The following is a 19,186-nucleotide window of genomic DNA, read 5'->3' as shown; positions in this document are numbered from 1 at the left end:
GAGAATAATGTGTATTCATCTGTTATTTGATGGAGTCTTCTATAAATATCAATTAGATCAAGTTGATTGATAGTATTTTTGAGATCAATTCCATTCATATTGATTTTCTGCTTACTTAAGTAATCAGTTATTGACAGGGAGATAATGATGCTTCCAAGTATAATAGCAGATCTATTTTGCTTTCCAGTTCTAACCTTATTGCCTCCCAACAGAAGTATCTTTAAAAAATGGATATAATATATGAAACAACTGTTTTTAAACCTTGGATATCAGGCGGCGTGGGGCAGTGTTTCTTGAGAAAGGGAAAATAAATGAGGTGAGCCCTACTGTTGCTCCGACTTCCTGCCTGGAGAGAAATTCGAGGCCATAGCCAGGGAGGGGGAACTCAGGTGTAATTAAACACAGAAATTAGTACATGATGGTTATCCGATGAATGACACAAGAAAAGAAAAAGATGAAAGAAAAGCTACAAGAATGAAGGAGGTAGAGCCACTAGACTGGAGCGGGGTCCAAGATTGACTATGGAGGAAATGAGATTTTACTTGGGATTTGGTGGCCAATATAAGAGGAGTGGAAATTGTACAAGGTGGTGATGTTGGAAAGTATTGTAAAAAGTGGCAAGGCCAACCCTGTTTCATAAAAAAGTAAAGGTTTGTGGAGGGGATTTGTAAAGATAGATTTGAAAAATACTTTGGGATTATTTGTGGAAATTCATGAGTCAGTGTAGTGTTGGATTTTATTCAGTAGGTTAGTGGCTTTTTAAATTTAAAATACAACCAGTAAACTCTTTTAAAAATAAGTTATTTCCCTAATCCCAGTACTGTATGTATTTATGTATGTGTATATATATATATATATATATATATATATATATATATATATATATACACATACATACATACATACACAGCTGCTTTAGACAAATGGAGGGAACGGGTCAACCAGAAGCCCCGATTGTACCCCTACTGATTAGAATTGCCAAGAGTCTTCAGAGCACAGTTAAACAACTGCTGTAGCTAAGGAGGTCTTTGAGAGCTTTAGATGGGCAATACATAACAGGATAAATTAGGTGTGTAATGGAGATTATTCAATTGCCAGTTGATTTGATTGGAAGGAAGATTGAAGGTAGGCAGGGAGACAAATTAGTAGCTGCTGCATCACTCTAGGCAAAAAGGGAGAAGAGTGTGAACCAGGATGGTGGCAGTGAAGATAGAGTGAAAGGGAGTAAAGGAAGAGATATGTGAGTAAATACAGGTTGGGGTGATTTGTTGGATGTGAAAGGAGGGAGGGAAAGAGCATTAAGTAGCTTTAAATGAGCTGGATAATTCATCACCTCAAAGTGGATCATTGATGTACCATCATCAATGATCCACTTAGAGGCTATGATAATATTAATAATAATCTATAATTACATAATTCACCTGGGTTGAAATCTCTGTGCTGCTCTTGGTGTGACCTTGGGCATGATAGTTATTCTAAACTTCTTTTTTTCTGTTAAATGGGGACTATACCAGTGCCTACCTTACAAGATTCATTTCTAGTATTTGAAGGGAAAGCATTAGAATTGATGCAGGGAAGTTTCCCTGGTGCAAGTTTCATTAGTTCTTATCTTTATTTAATTCTTAACTAATCAGCACTCCTGTTTTCTTCAACATGGTGAATTAAAAAGCTTTTAGTGTATTTCTCTGCCTGGGTTTTTAATACCTCATGAATAATGTGGAATTATTGGGAAACAAAAGAAAGGTGATTATGCAAATGTTTGAAATATTTAATAATACATTAAAGTAGTCTTGGGAAATTGGAGAAATAACTTTACTGAAGTTATTGTAGCTTTTTGTAGAGGCAAAGGGTACTAAGAAGAAAAAAGATCATTTCAGAAAAAGAAAATTTAAAAAGCAGAATGCATTAGAAGCAAATAAGCCAATGAATTCTATTAATTAATGAATATTCAGATAGCATATTCATTTTTCCTAAGATATAATGGCCAAGCCAAAGAGTTTAAAGAATTTTAAAAAAAGGATGATTAAATAAACTCAAGTGTTAGAAGCAGTCTTTCAAAACTCCTAGTTTGATGCATTAGGACAGATCTTTTTATTTTAGGGCCAGGACATAATTGTTTAAGCGGTGGATATGTCCCCAGCCCCTTTCTCCCTGCCAGGGCTCAGCCCCTAGCCTGCCTTACCGCGAACCTCCCCAAGCCCAGGCAGCCTTAGAGAGATTCCTGAGGGATCTTAGAGAGTGCCCTGGGCATCATCTCTCTCCCTTTCATTCTCATTCCAGTGGTCTGTGCTTATTGGTTTAATAAATTCCCTGAAATTAACACTTCCTAGTGGATTAGAATCACTCAAATTACATTGAGTATTACTAAGCAGAGGTTCTATACTCCGCTTCTAACTCCTTGCAACAGTGCAACAGGGTATTAGAGAAGGCTTAACCCAAGGTCATAAAATTCAAAGTGGTGGCACTTCACATGTGTGGTGGGCTTGCTTGATGAGAGAGAGTTTGTTTCTCAAGCCTGAGGGTAATCACTGAATTATTGTAAGCTTATGAAATTTTTAAAGGAATGTAGAGAAATTTGCTGTGATACAACTCTTGTCTAATCAGTGACACAACTTGAGAGCTAATAACGTTTGTGCACTAGCATATCCGTTACATGACATCTGAATTGCGCTGCTAAATATTGTGCTCAACCATTCTGGGAAATGACATTTTGGGGTACTGAATGACAGTACATCTTGTTTATATAGCGTTAGAAGCCAAAGTCCTACTTGTTACAAATAAACGTCTTGACTCTCAAGAGGCTGCCTGTTTAATATTTGCATGATCTAAGCTAATTGGTTTTTTTCCCCCCTGCTTTGTGAACTTTTGTTAAGATACCAAAATAGTTAAAATAATTTAGACAAAGGAAATTGAGCTTAAGTAAAATACTTATCAATCGATGTTGTCTGGAAAAATTCTTGGTAGGGAGCATAGAATGAGTTTTTAAATTTATCTTTGGATTTCAATTATGCATGCCACTCCTATACCCCATCACTGTATATAATTAGGAACTGGCTGTATATTCCATAGTGACACAGGCTGTAATTATTGGTTGTGATCTGCAATTATCATTTAACCTAGGTTAAGATAGTAGAAGTTGGGCCATTTTTCACCTGTTCCACTCAATTCCAGTTTGATTATTTTTGAACTACTATGAAATATGCAATATTATCACTGGTAGTGACACTGATATGTCACTACTTATATGACAATTACTGCTTACAAGTAGAAATGGTTGCTTTCCTCATTGAGCTGTGCCCTGGGATCCTATCACACGCAGTCGGCCACACAATATGTACAACTTGCTATTTTTGTTCTGTTTGTGTATTTTATAGAGACTTTGACATTTGAAAAATATGGAACATTGAGGGGTAAATTTAAGAAAATATTTGTTAATGCTAATTGAATCTACCTTACCCTATTTGACGATTTGATGATTTTATAAATATTTAGCTCTCTCCTCCATCTCTCCGGTTGTGTTTTATTGTTCTGCATTCCAAGCCTGTGGCCATTTTTGTCTTGTGTTCCACAACGTGCATCAAATATTTGAGACTCAAAGTGGTGTGGTGATTCAGCTCACTGCTCTAAGTAGTGCTATACCTAAACCATTTGAGTAGTCAGCTTCGAAATTGCTCCAAGAAAGGAAATCTCATGAATTGGCTAAAATGTAACTTTGTCTCCTAGAGAAGCCTTCTTTGTCTCCTCCGATTAGCACCTCCTCCTCCCTTCCATAGTGTTTTGGGCAGTTCATGCATTCATTCCACAAATAACAGAATAACTTTTGATTCATGGCTTTCTCCCTCCAAGCTGAAAACTTGATGGAGGGTAACATGATCTTTGTTTCCCACTGCATCATCTGTGAATATACATTGTAAGTATTGAACAAATTTTTACGAAAAGAACAAATACTTTGGTAAACAATTCTTTGTAACTGTCATTCTTAGAACCTGAATTGAGTTTAAAATTCTTCTTCTGGAGATCGGATTGTCTGTAGTATGACTGCTGGGAACTTTTAAAGCGGATGGTAATACTATGTTTTGTTTTGCTTCATTAACCTTCTATCTACTTGTCTTTATTTTGGAAATCTTTTAAAATGAAGATAAATTACAGTTATAACATAAAGCATCATCTTCATTTTTAAAAAGTAAAATGCATGTGTATAGTCATGACTTGATTACTCAGGTAACTTGCTTTCATCTTAGTGTAAACAATATCACCTTTAACCATTTCTTCTTTATTCAAGTCACTTGCTTTTATCTTTCCATGTAGATCTAATATTAAAAGATATTATTGGAATGCTGCAGCTTTCCAATAAGATCTGTCCACATTCTCTATCTCTTTATAAAGTTATAGAGTAGGGGGACAAAGAGTATTTGAGTTATACTCTGTTTAATATTAAAGAACAATGCATTTTTTTCACCCTAGTTCCCACCCAAAGTAGGTAAATAAGAATCAGAATCATCCTCTCAAAATTCTGACCTCAGAATTTCCTAAGAAATGTGAACCTGTAGGAATTCTTTGCTTTTGATCTTCTTTTCCTGTTTTTCATTCCAAGGCCACTGGTCTTACATTCTAAATGGAAGAACATAGAGTCCTACAATCTCAGGATGGAAAGTATATTGAAGGTCACGTAGTGCAAATACTGGGTAACTGAATGCCTTTGGTAACAACTCTGTAAAGTCTTCATCTAGCCTATTCTTGGAAACCTCCAGTGATCTAACACGTCCTTTCCTGCGGCAGCAGATTCTATCTTTGTTGTCAGCTTTGACTCCTACAAACTGATTCCTTGCAATGAGCTCTAACTACTCATAGTTTCCACATATTTCTTCTATTTTACCCTTTGGGCTCATAAAGGGCAAGTTGAACCCATCTCTCTTAGTCAGTTTGGGGTGCTATAACAGAAATACCATAGACTTCATAGATTAAACAGCAAACATTTATTTCTCACAGTTCGGGAGGTTGGGAAGTCCAAGCTTGACAGCACATCTGGTGTCTGATGAGTGCCTGCTTCCCGGCTTGTAGGCAGCTGTCTTCTCATATCCTAACAGGATGGAGAGAGCAAGCTGGCACCCTGACCTCTCCTTATAAGGGCACTAACCCCATTCATGAAGGCTCTACCCTCATGACCTAATGACCTCCCAAAGGCCCCCACCTCTGAATACCATCACATTGGGGATTAGATTTCAACATATGAATTTAGAGGGGGGGACACAAACCTTCAGACCATAATGCCATTTTATATAGTATAGCCCATGTGAAGGTGACACTCGTGTTTCCTCAAAGTCTTTTTTTGTCTAGGCTAACCCCTTTCAGTTCCTCAGTGGTTCTCCAGGCGACCTGATTTCACATCTCCTCACCATCCTAGTTGCTCTGAATAGATTTGTTTTGCTTGTCTCTGCAGCATCCAGCACTGAGTGTGATACTCCAGGCGTGCTCTGATGAGCTGAGAATAGGCTGTGAGCATCACCTTCCTCAGTTCAGATATCATACTCTCGTTAGCACATGTAGCAACGGAAGAGTTGAAATGTCTGACTACGGACAGAGACTGGTCAGATACAACGATTCTTCTCATTTTACTTCTTTACTATTTTACTTCTAGGTGTCCTTAAATTTGTCCACTTTGTTGGATACAGTTTTAAAACTCTGTTAACTGGAAAAAAAAAAAAAAACCTAACTTCATTTCAGGGCTCGGATCTTGCATCATACTTAATAGAGAATGGTCTTGGACAAGTTCATTAATCTTTCTAAAGCAGCAGTTTTATAGTATTTACCTTACAAGATTATTGTGAGGACTAAATTAGTTGTGAAATGCTCACATGTAAAGTATATGTTAAAGTGCTTAAGCACATGGTGAGTGCTCAGTGCATGTTAGTGTTAATAATCTTTACAATTGTTACTTATTCCAAGAGTTCTGGGAAATGCTTATTTTAATACTGAACAAATAGGAAGGGTTGTGGCTTCATTATATTTTTAGTATCATCTAACATATCTAATCTAGACCTACAAGAATAAAAGCTATACATAAAAAATTCACCACCGCACATTTGTTCAAACGCCTTGACAAATTAGAACAAAATAGAACAAAGTTCTGACATTAGTTATTCATTTCGAGTAAGAGAACAGGTGATATGTTGTAAAGAATGTTGACTTCTCATATCTTTAATATTAAAAATAATTGTATTAACTTTCTACCAAAATGATTATTTCTTTTATATAAATCTAAGAACTGCTGCTATCTGCCGTATTTTGGAAAGATTACAGTTTTTGAAAATATGGAAGCTAGTGATCATTTTTGTCCTTTAAAATATTTGTTTCTGCTGATACATTTCAGCACCACAGCCTGGCCTTTTCCAGGTTAAGATGCTGAGCCAAACCTCAGAGTCTCTGCAAAAGAGAGTGGAGTCTCCCTCCCCCCTATAATTTAGTTAGTGGGAACCACAGCTGGTAAATCTTTGGGGGGAAACTATTTTCAACTATTTAAAAACTTTTATATCAGGAAAATAGAAATACATTTGTGTCAATCTTAGAAGCAAGTAAACAAGTTGAGGGTTGTGGGTCAATTCCTCAGGTGGTGAGGTACAGCTTAGTAGCAATGAAAGACTGACTGAACACCTGTAGGATCCAGAGGCTGTCAGATATGTTTTGGATAAATCATTCCTCTTTAGTGTCCTTCATTAAGAGGTGTAGTTGGATGATATGGATGTTTATTAAATGCTTTTTTAAAGATGCCTTTTAAATTTACTGTTGAAAGAATATTCATAGCAGAAGCAATCTTTGATATAAGCCATATTTCAAGAATAATTATTATCATGTCCTTTTTATAGCAGCTCTTACACACACACACACACACACACACACACACACACACACACCAACGGTTTGTTAGACCAGCTTGTACTGGCTCACAAAAGCTTACTGTTAACTTTTCAGGAGTTTTGTATGCTGCTTAATCTCAGACAACTAGCTTGAAATTTGCCATGGAAATGGGAGTAGTTACACCATGGAAACTGGTGAATGCTACAAATCAAAGCCTTTTTTTTTTTTTTCTCGTGGACAGCTGGTTGTTAAACACTTACCAGCACAACTGTGCCCCAAACTCTTTCCTCAAATAAAATAAAGAGCTGTTAGCATTGAAGATGGTTTTAGTGTGAAAGTTTATATGAGAAAAAGAATAAACTGGTTTTTTTTCCCCTGTGTTCTCAGGGATACGGAAAGACCGCAGAGGAGGGAGAATGTTGAAGCACAAGCGCCAGAGAGATGATGGGGAGGGCAGGAACGAAGCGGAGCCCTCTGGAGACAGGAGATCTGCCAACCTTTGGCCAAGCCCACTCTTGATTAAACACACTAAGAAGAACAGCCCCGTCTTGTCCCTGACAGCCGATCAGATGATCAGTGCCTTGTTGGAGGCTGAGCCCCCCATAATCTATTCCGAGTACGATCCTACCAGACCCTTCAGTGAGGCTTCAATGATGGGCTTGCTGACCAGCCTTGCAGACAGGGAGCTGGTCCACATGATCAACTGGGCAAAGAGAGTGCCAGGTAAGAACACTAAGCTCGACTGTTTTTTTCAGAGCCATTAACTATTCATGAACTGGCTGCGGTATCATGGGAGAAACAGTGGGAAACAATAGTTTGTTATCTAATTGGTTTCAAGGTTACATCAGAATTGGTTAAAATTTTTCAGTATCCATATACTGTAATTCTCCTGGAAGTTAGGATATAATGTTTTGAAATCAAAATCTAGATGATTAAAGTCTTTAATCTGACATTATTTTTAACCCATCGATATTCACCAAAAAATTGGGGGTGGACTCTAGGTAATAAATGCATTTAATATTATATGTTCACAGTGGCAGAAATTTTTAACACTAAGTGATCTATGCCCTATAAATTTTTAATATTGAGGACTTTTCTTCAAAACACCTAAATTATGAATCATCAATTTTACCTTAAAAGATTTTACTTTAAGGTATTTATAGACTAAAGAGATAATATTTTTTTTTTTATTTACTGAATGCCACTTATTCATTCAACTGTCTAGTCTTAATATTTTAGGACAAAGGTAATACAATAGAAAAATAAATTAAGTTCTCATCCCTGAGAGGAGCTTGTAGAAAGATGACAGTGGCTGAAGTGGTACTTGGTCCTTCAGTCGATACTCTCAGAACTGGTGTTCCTGTAAAACTTGACTGTTGCTCTTGTTGTTCAGGGAGAAGAACTCTAGTTATTATGGAAACAAGACTAGAAAATGACCTCCTCCATGCCCCATCATATCCATTCAGGAGCTAACGTAGATGAACCAAGGCAAGAGGAAGTTAAATCTTTTTTTCTGGGCTTATAGATCAAATGAGTAATGAATTTAGACAGCGATTGTCTTGTGTGCTTTCTTTTAATAGATTAAATTAGTTATTACCTATGAAGCAGGGGACTTTTTTTTTTTTATTAAACTATATAAATGTGGAGTTTTGTACTTGCATTTTAGAGGTCTATTATAGGCCAAGAAAAACATATATCTGGCCTTAGATACTGGTTCATGTATTTGCATTTCTTAACATATAAACATGTGGTCCTTTGAATAAGGAGCCAGCAATGTTGTGATCCAAACTTGGTAGAGGGCATCTATTTAGGTAGCAGAGGTTGGGTTACATGGAAACATGGGGATTAACAGGCATATTTAGATTTCAGACTCAGTCCAACTGGCAAATAAAAATTCCCAGCCATCTTTGGAATTAGGAGTTTTAATGAGCACTTACCTACCTTAGCATTCCCATGTGAAGCAGACCCATGATAAGTAAATATTGGAATTTACATGTAATGTGGTTATAGGTTTTATCTTTATATTTATTATTGCCTTTGTTTAAAAAAATACTTTGGGAGAAGAGGAAAAAACAAACAAACAACTAAGGATCATATACCTGAGAGCCAACTCTAGTTACTGTTAAGTTTTATTGTCCTATAAGCGTATATTTTCCTGAATGTAGTTTTGGTAATACTAGCTCCAGAACACTGTTGAAGTCAAGTATATATTTTTCATACTTATCAGTAGACTTCCATCATGACATTTTTATAATTATAAAAATTTGAAGGGCATTTGAAACAATGAGAATTAAGTTCAAATACATTACCAGTGGATGAAGATTTCATGGCAATAATCTTCTGAATTTAGGAATAAAATGGAGCTGGAAATCAAGGGAAGGAAAATATTATGTCCATGCTTAGACATCCCATTGTTAAACCCAGAACTAAACAAATTTATGATAATGTGATGTGTAGCAAAACCACTCTATAACTTGATTATATTAGTTTAAAAGACCTGAATGATTCCAAAATCCTTGGACCAGACTGTATCTTGTTACTTGATGGTTTAAAAAAAAAAGAATTATAAAGGCAAAAATGAAATTATATATATGCTATTGGAATATAGCTGTTGTAAATCAAAAGCCTAGTAGTCTGACCAAGCAGAATAAGAATAGTCATTGATTTTAAAAAGATGAAAAATGAGGGAAGAAAGATGTCTTCTGGAACCATCTTTGAAGGTGATTGTCAAACTTTTCAGAAAATTTGACAAAGTCACATTTTGAAAAGCTTTTTTGTATCCAAATACTCTCTGTCATTAAAAAATATAGTTCACACTGAAAATCTAATATAGACAATATTACATTTATATGGTCACAGTTTGAGAATAATAATAATAATAATAATAATTTAATATAGAGGGAATAGAAAACATCATTAGTAAGAAAGGCAGTAAGAAAGCAGTTATAGAAGAAGTACCTGGAATTAGCTGTATGATACAAAAACCTGCATAGAACATTTGGATATCCTCAGATGGCTATCAGTATAACAGAGATTGTGAATTGACTTCATTTTTTAAAATTTCAGCATTAATGGAGTATAATTGACAAATAAGATTATATTTAAAGTGTACATTATGGTAATTTGATATACTTAGACGTTATAAAAGGATTCCCTATATCTAGTTGATTAAACATCCATCACCTCACACATTTACTTTTTTTTTTCTGATGAGAGCATTTAAGTTCTACTTTCTTAGCAAATCCATTATACAATACAGTGTTTTGAATTATAATCACCATGTTTTATATTAGCTCCTCAGATCTTTTTCATGTTATAGCTGAAAGTTTATACTCTAACCAACCTCTCCCTATTTGTCCCATCCTCTAAACCCTGGCAACCACTTTTCTACTCTCTTTTTGTGAATTTGACTTTTTTTTTTTTTTAGATTCCATGTATAAGTGATACCATGCAATATTAATCTTTTTCTGACTGGCTTATTTCACGTAGCATGATACCCTCAAGGTCCATCCATGTTGCCACAGATGGCAGGATTTCCTTCTTTCTTGTAGCTGAATAATATTCCATTATATATCTATGTAGATATAGATTTATCAGATCTTCCTTAACCATTCATCTGTTGATGGTCACTTAGTTCATTTCCATATCTTGGATATCTTGGCTATTCGAATAATGCTGAAATGAACATGGGACTACAGATATCTCTTTGATATCCTGTTTTCAATTCCTTTGGATATACACCCAGAAAGGGGATTGCTGGATCTTATGGTAGTTCTACATTATTTTGGGGGGGAACTCTTTACTGTTTTCCACAGTGATTGCACCAGATTACAATCTCACCAACAGTATACAAGGATTCCCTTTTCTCCACATCCTCACCAACACTTATTATCCGTTGTCTTTTTGATGATAGCCAACTTAACAGGTGTGAGGTGATATCTCATTGTGGTTTTGATTTGTATTTCCCTGATGATTGGTTGAGGATATTTTTATGTACCCATTGGCATTTGTATATCTTCTTTGGAAAAATGTATATTCAGCTCCTCTGCCCATTTTTTAATCATAGGGGTTTTTTTTCTTTTTTTTTTTTGCTATATGTGCTCTTCATATATTTTGGATATTAACCCTTTATCAGATACATAATTTGCAAATATTTTCTCCCATTTGGTAAGCTGCCTTTTTGTTTTGTTGATGGTGTCCTTTGCTATGCAAAAACTTCTTAATGAAGTCTCACTTGTTTATTTTTGCTTTTGCTGCCTTTGCTTTTGGTGTCAAATCCAAAAAAAACTATTGCCAAGACTGATGTCAAGGAGCTTTTCCCCTATGTTTTCTGCTAGGAATTTTATAGTTTCAGGTCTTACATTCATGTCCTTAATCCATTTTGAATTCATTTTGTGTGTGTGTGTGTGTGTGTGTGTGTGTGTGAGTGGTGTAGATAGGGGTCCAGTTTCATTCTCTTGCATGTGAATATCCAGTTTTCCTAACATATTTTGAAGACACTATCCTGTTGCTATTGAGTATTCTTGGTTCTCTTGTCACATATTAGTTGACTGTATACGCATGGGTTAATTTCTGGGCTCTCTATTCTGTTCCCTTGATCTACTTTTTTTTAAATGCCAATACCATGCTGTTTTGATTACTATAGCTTTGTAATATAGTTTGAAACCAGGAAGTGTGACACTGATGCCTACAGCTTTGTTTTTCTTTCTCATGATTGCTTTGGCTATTTGGGATCTTTTGTGGTTCCATAAAATTTTAGGATTTTTAAAATGTTTTTGTAAAAAATGCTATTGAGACTTTGATAGGAATTTCATTGAACCTGCAGATTGTTTTTGGTAGTATGGACAGTTTAACAGTATTAATTTTTCCAGTCCATGAGCATAGAATATTTTTCTATTTCTTTGTACCTTCTTCAGTTTCTTTCATCAATGTCATAGTTTTCAGTGTTCAGATCTTTCACCTCCTTGGCTAAAGTTATTCCTAGGTATTTTATTCTTTTTAATGCAGTTGTAAATAGGATCATTTCATTCATTTGTCTTTTTGATAGTTTGTTGTTTGTATATAGAAATGCAACTGCTTTTTGCATATTGCTTTTGTATCTGGCAACTTTACTGAATTTATTCTAATAGTTTTTTGGTGGAGTCTTTAGGATTTTCTATGTTTGATGTCATGTCATCTGCAAATAGAGACAATTTTACTTCTTCCTTTTCAATTTGGATGCCTTTTTTCTCTTTTTCTTGCCTAATTACTATGGTTAGGACTCCCAGTACTATGTTGATTAGGAGTGGTGAGACAGGGTACTCTTGTCTTGTTCTTGATCTTAGAGGAAAAACTTTCAATTTCTCACTGTTTAGTATGATGTTAGCTGTGGGCTTTTTATGTATGCCCTTTATTATGTTGAGGTATGTTTCCTCTACACCCACTTTGTTGAGAGTTTTTATCATGAATGGATGTTGAATTTTGCAAATGCTTTTCCTACATCTATTGAGATGATCATATGGTTTTTATCCTTCAGTTTGTTAATGTTGTGTGTTGATTGATTTGTGGATGTTGAACCATCCTTTAATCCCTGGAATAAATCTCACTTGATCATGGTGTGTGATTCGTTTAATGTATTGTTGAATTTGGCTGGCTAATATTTTGTTGAGAATTTTTGCATCTATGTTCACCAGGGATACTGACCTGTAATTTTCTTTTCTTGTAGTGTCCTTGTCTGGTTTTGGTATCAGGGTAATGATGGATTTATAAAATGATTTTGGAAGTGTTTCCTCTTCTATTTTTTGGAACAGTTTGAGATTCTTCTTTAAGTGTTTGGTAGAATCCACCAGTGATGCAATCTGGTCCTAGATGTCTTTGTTGAGATGTTTTTGATTACTGATTAGATTTCCTTACTAGTAATGGTCTGTTTGGATTTTCTGTTTTCATGATTCAGCCTTGGTAGCTTGTGTATTTCCAGGAATTTATCAATTTCTTCTTGTGTCCAATTTGTTGGTGTATAATGATTCATAGTAGTTTCTTATGATCTTTTGTATTTGTGTGGTATCAGTTATAATGTCTCCTCTTTCATTTCTGATTTTATTTATTTGTGATCTTTTTTTTTTTCTCTTGGTAAATCTAGCTAAAGGTTTGTCTATTTTGTTTATCTTTTCAAAAAACCAGCTCTTAGTTTCAAAGATCTATTCTGTTGTCTTTTTAATCTTGATTTCATATTTCCACTCTAATCTTTGCTATTTACTTCCTTCTACTAGTTTTTGGCTTACTTTGTTCTTCTTTTCTATTTCCTTAGATGTAAAATTGGTTGTTGATTTGAGCTCCTTTTTTTCTCAATGTAATGAGTGCTTTCCTTTTTTCTTAATGCAGCTGTAAACTTCCTTGTTAGACTGCTTTGCTGCATTTTGTAAGTTTTGGTATGTTTTATTTCAGTTTTCATCTGTGTCAAGGAATTTTTTGATTTTTCTTTGACCCATTTGTTTTTCAGTAGCATGTTGTTTAATTTCCAAATATTTGTGAATTTTAAAGTTTTCTTCTTGTACTTGATTTCTAGTTTCATACCATTGTGGTTGGAAAAGATACTTTATATGATTTCAGTCTTCTTAAATTTATTGTCTTATTTTGTGTTCTAACATATGATCTATCCTGGAGAATGTTCCATGTGTGCTTGAGAAAAATGTGTTTTCTGCTGCTATTGGATGAAAAGTCTGTTAAGTCCATCTGGTCTAATATGTAGTTTAAGTCCAATGTTTTCCTTATTGATTTTCTGTGTGGGTGATCTACGCGTTGTTGAAAGTGGGGTATTGAATTTCCCTACTATTGTTGTATTGCTGTCTATTTCTCTCTTCAGGTCTGTTAATATTTGTTTCATGTGTTTAGGTGCTCCTATTTTGGGTGCATAAATATTTGCAAATATTATATCCTCTACTGGATTGACCCCTTTATCATTATATAATGACTTTTTGGTCTCTTATTAAAGTCTTTTGCTTGAATTCTATTGTGTCTGAGATAAGTATAGCTATCCCACTTTCTTTTGGTTTCCATTTGCATGGAGTATCTTTTTTCCATTCTTTCACTTTCTATCTGTGTGTGTCCTTAAACCCAAAGTGAGTATCTTGTAAGGAGCATACAGTTGGATCTTGTTTTCTGATCCATTCATTCACTCTATGTCTTTTCATTGGAGAATTTAGTCCATTTACATTTAAAGTAATTATTGATAGGTGTTTACTTATTGCCATTTTGTTGATTTTTTTCCTGGCTGTTTGTAATTTCCCTGTTTCTTTTTTCTTCTCTTGCTCTTTTCCTTTGTGGTTTGATGACTTTCTTTAGTGGTATGTTTAGATTCCTTTCTCATTATCTTTTGTGTATCTATTATAGGTTTTTGCTTTGTAGCTACCATGAAGCTTACATACAACAACTTATATTTATAAGTCTATTTTAAGTTGATAACAACTTCTAAAGCTCTATATTTTTACTCTCCTTCCATGTTTTATGTTTGATGTCACAATTTACATTTTTACTACTTTTCATACTAGATCTATAAGTTAATTACCCACCATCATTACAACATTAGAGTATTCTGAATTTAACTCTATATTTACCTAATTAGTAAGATTTATACTTTCTTTTTTTTATTGAAGGATAGTTGATTTACAGTGTTTCTGGTGTAAAGAGATTCAGTTGTGTGTGTGTGTGTGTAAATTCTTTTCCATTATAGGTTATTATAAGATATTGAATATAGTTCCCTGTGCTATACAGTAGGTCCTTGTTGTTTACCTATTTTATAGATTTATATGTTCATATGTTTTTCTGTTACAATTAGCATCCTTTCATTTAAGCTTGAAGAAGTACCTTTAACATTTCTTGTAAGTCTAGTCTAGTGGTGATGAACTCCCTCAGCTTTTGCTTATCTGGTAAAGTGCTGATCTCTCCTTCAACGCTGAAGGACAACTTTGCTGGGTAGAGTATTCTTGGATGGTGTTTTTTTTTTTTTCTTCAGCACTTTGAGTATATGATGCGACTCCCTTTTGCTCTGGAAAGTTTCTGCTGAAATACTGCTGATGGTCTTATCTATTGATAGCCTTGTATGTAACAAGTTGTTTTTCTCTTGGTGCTTTTAAGATTATCTCCTTGTTTTTAACTTTTGACACTTTAATTTTAATGTGTCTTGATGTAGGTCTCTTTGGGTTCATCTTATTCGAAACTCTCTGAGCATCCCGGATCTGGATGTTTGTTTCTTTCTCCAGGTTAGGGAAGTTTTCAGCTATTATTTCTTTAGCTTTCTGTTCCCTTCAGTTTCTCTTGTACTGACCTTTTCTGGGACCACTGTGATGTGACTGTTGGTTTTCTTGATGTTGTCCTTATATAAGTTCCTTAAGCTGTCTTCACTCTTTTTCATGCTTTTTTCTTTTCACTCCTCTGATTGGACGAATTCTACTACCCTGTTTTTGAATTGCTGGTCCTTTCTTCTGCTTGATCTAGCTGATGTTGAACCCTTCTATTGAACTTTTCAGTGCAGTTATTGTATTCTTCAGTACTGTAATTTCTGTTTGATACTTTCTTATATTTCCTATGTCTTTAGTGAATTTCTCACTTTGTTCATGCCTTGTTCTTCTGACCTTGGTGAGCATCTTTGTGACCATTACTTTCAACCCTTTATTAGGTAAATCACTTATCTACATTTCATTAAAGTCTATTTCTGAGGTTTTATCTTGTACTTTTGTTTGGAACATATTCCTCTGTTTTTTCACTTTCCTTGACTCTCTGTATTGGTTTCTGTGCTTTAGATAAAACAGCCACCTCTTCCAGTCTTGAAAGAGTGGGTTCATGTTGGAGATGAACCTTACTGTTCAGCCCAGGCTGAGCTCTTGGTTGTCTCTCAGACCTTTGTGATTTTCCAAGGTGACTTCTTTGTTCTTAGAGGCTCCCAATAGTTGAGGGTATGCCAAGACCTGTCAGTATCCTAAAGGGGAGGATCTCACTGAGCATGTAGATACAGGCTGATTGGTAGCTGGACCCTCAGGTAACAGCTTTTAAAGTATACAAATAGATCCCTTTTAGGGGAAGACTGGGTGATGGGATTTTCTGTTTGCTTCCTCTGTGCTGAGCCTTGGCAGGGTAGCCCCTTAAGAATATTTGTTTGGGGGCTTCCCTGGTGGCGCAGTGGTTGAGAATCTGCCTGCCAGTGCGGGAGACATGGGTTCGAGCCCTGGTCTGGGAGGATCCCACATGCCGCGGATCAACTAGGCCCGTGAGCCACAACTACTGAGCCTGCGCGTCTGGAGCTTGTGCTCCGCAACAAGAGAGGCCGCGATAGTGAGAGGCCCGCACACCGCGATGAAGAGTGGCCCCCGCTCGCCGCAACTAGAGAAAGCCCTCGCACAGAAACGAAGACCCAACACAGCCATAAATAAATAAATTAATTAATTAATTAAAAAAAAAAAAAGAATGTTTGTTTGTTAAAAGCCTATGGGGCTGGCAAGTGCAGGCTTTGCTGGCCACTAGAGCCAGGTGATCAAGGGATGTATTCCTTAGGTGGCAGCTGCAAAAGCTAGGGCGCCAAACGTGTGTACAAGCTCCTCCCCGGGAGATATTGGCAATTTGGAGCAGCCTACAGGGAGAATGCAGAGATCGTGTCTCCTGCTTTCCCAATCTCTGGGGAGAATCAGTCAGTCCCTAGATTGTGCTAAATTAGAAACCTGACTCTCAGGTAACAGCTTTTAAAGTATGCCAATGGACCTTTTTCAGGGAAACACTGGGAAATGCATGTATCTGTTTGCTTCTTTTGTGCTGGACCCTGGGAAGATAGTGAGTCCATTAAGAACAATTTGATTGCTCTAGTATTATGGGTGTGGTTGATGTAAGCCCTGTTGGCTTCCAGAGCAATGTGCTTTGGGGGCCTACTCCTGGGGTACTAGATGTTGGGACCAAACCCTTCCCTTCCCAGGTAGAAGCTGGGAGTTGTGAGTTCCCTTCTGATTTTATGGCATTGTGCCAGGGTTTGGGTGTGGAGTTTCAGTGAGAGTGTGTCTCAGCCTTTCCTACCCATTTCAAGGAGGGTATTTTCTCATTTGCCTAAAGTGAAGGAATCATTCGGCTAGTCTCTGGATTTCTTTTAGGGGAAATCACTCTGTTTGTAGGGGACATTTGGTATGCCTGTGGGAGTTTTGAGTTCAGAGGTCTCCTATGTCTCCATCTTGGACCATAACCCCCAGTTGACTTCATTTTGCATGATGAATTTTAATAAAAATAATCAGTTCATTGAACTATTCTAGTAGTTCTAGAAGTACGTTTTTACTAACAGAGTATTATCAGAATTTTCAAATGTTGGTGATTGTAAGTTGAATTTTCCTTTCTCGTAATTATCTAGGGCATATTTTTTGACTTGTAATATCTCTCTACTCAGACTCAAGACGTGAAGAGCATTATGATAAAATATATCATACAAGTATGATAATCAAGTTCCCATCTGTAAAGTACTTATAGCTGACCTGGCTTAAGATCACATCACGACATTAATTTTTTTCCCTCTGCAATTTAAAAACAATAGCAGCAAGGAGAATGATAAAAACCTACCTACGTCACTCTGACAGGTGATGCTTTTTTATAACAGGTGTTACATATCTCCTTTTTTGATATCTAGCTATAGAGAAGGATTTTTCTCTTTATTGTTTGTACTGAAATTTGTTTATCTTTACGAAGCACTTTACACAATCTATCCATGGATGGAGAGTTCGTTTTAAAAGAGATTGTTAAATCTTAATTCATTATTATCCTATACACAATGACACTTGTCAACAAATGTAACATCATTATCTGAAGGTCAAAAAGGAAAAAACGTATGACTGCAAAGTTGTTATATTTTTAATTTCTGCATCGCACTTTATTGCATCATTGATTGGCTGATTCTTATTTTTCAGTGTTAATCAAGTACATTTGATTTTTTCCCCCAGAAGCTTGAATTGCATCAGGAAGCCGTTAATTTGATTTATTAAAAATTATGCCTTTTCCAAAATTCACTATAATTTTATATACCTCAAGGGCAATTTCATACTTCAAGTTTGTGTTCTAGTTCTGTTTAATAGATATTTGGGCAAATATCTAGCCCTGGGCTCTTCACTGCCCTTTAAAGGCTGAAAAGTAGAAGCTTGACAGTCTCACTGAGCCCCAGGCACATCTCAGTGGGTTATGAGTGTGCTGAAGTTGCTGGCCCAGGAAGAAGAATAAAGGGGACATATGTTCACAGTCAAGCTCATGTGAAACATACTACCTTAACCACTTCTTCAGCCTTTCAGTGGCAAACTAGATGGCCTTTCTCCTCCTTTCCTGCCTAGGTCGCTCTGTACTCAATACTAGACGAGTCCCCTCTTCCTTCTGAGCCCCCGACTCCCCATCATTTTACTGTGGGTTTCTTTCTTGCTGTTTGGCCCCAGGGAGAGGGGAGAGGTTCACTTTTTCTGGGCATGCCCCCCACCAACCCCAAGCTCAGGTTTCTCTGGAGCTTCTTGTGTTATCTCTGAGACTTCATGGTTGTCTTAGCTGTTCCAGGGCTCAAGGCTGCTTCTGACTCTCTGTTCACCAGGAATCCAGTAATTACCTTCCTGGACTCTAATATTCATCCTCATCATACAAGTTAGCAATGAATCGAGCTCAGGAAATGCTTGTTGAATGAACGAATAAATGAATGAATGAAAGAAGCCTTTGGAAACTAATGATTTTTAAGAAATCTCTGAGCCCTGTTAGAACTCAATTTTTCCATAAAGTCGAAGTGATCTTTAAAGTTGTGGTGTTACTCTTTTTCACCTCCCTTCAGAATCTACCTGCTGTTATGACATCCTTCTAGCAGCTGCCTTCACGAGACTCATTTCCAACCATTCTTTTGTGAGGGCCAGAGCAATATCCAGAGGCATGTACAGAACTTGGGCTCTGAGGACTTTAACAGGCTTCACTTGGCTAGCAGCAAGGTTGTTTCACTTCACGAGTGTAATTTAAACCTTAAAATGGGTATGGCCAAGGGGCCAAGGAGAGGGCACAATACCTCAGTCTGGGAATTGGGAGCATCTTCAAGGAACACATTTTATTCTGGGAGGTTCCTGTGGATTCTAGGGACTTGGCAATCCTACCCAGTACTCTGATTCCCAACTTGTAATCAGAGCAGTGGACCTTACTTTAAAGCTGTCATAGTTTTCCAGCCTGTTTCAGCATGGCACAGTGATGAAAGATAACTTGGAAGTGACTTGGAAGCATGGGTGACATCCCAGAGAGGCGACAGATACTTATGTTTAAGGGTAAGATTTGCGGTTTAGACTTTGCAACCTTTCTATAATAAGAGCCTTGGGAC

The 19,186-nt window shown here is 36.4% G+C and overlaps 1 protein-coding gene across 2 annotated transcripts in view; it reads left to right on the top strand.

The window, feature by feature from the left end:
- The window catches only part of ESR1 (estrogen receptor 1), a 263,766-nt gene that overhangs the window by 98,042 nt on the left and 146,538 nt on the right, over positions 1–19,186 (top strand). For both annotated transcript variants that reach the window (XM_059940977.1, XM_059940976.1), the window contains exon 4: positions 7,243–7,578. In XM_059940977.1, the coding sequence (XP_059796960.1) occupies positions 7,243–7,578 (336 nt within the window). The remainder of the gene's footprint in view (positions 1–7,242; positions 7,579–19,186) is intronic.

Source organism: Balaenoptera ricei, chromosome 12 (assembly GCF_028023285.1).
Source record: "Balaenoptera ricei isolate mBalRic1 chromosome 12, mBalRic1.hap2, whole genome shotgun sequence".
Classification (NCBI taxonomy): domain Eukaryota; kingdom Metazoa; phylum Chordata; class Mammalia; order Artiodactyla; family Balaenopteridae; genus Balaenoptera; species Balaenoptera ricei.
Note: the sequence above shows the minus strand (reverse complement) of the source record. Positions and strands in the feature narration are given on the sequence as shown.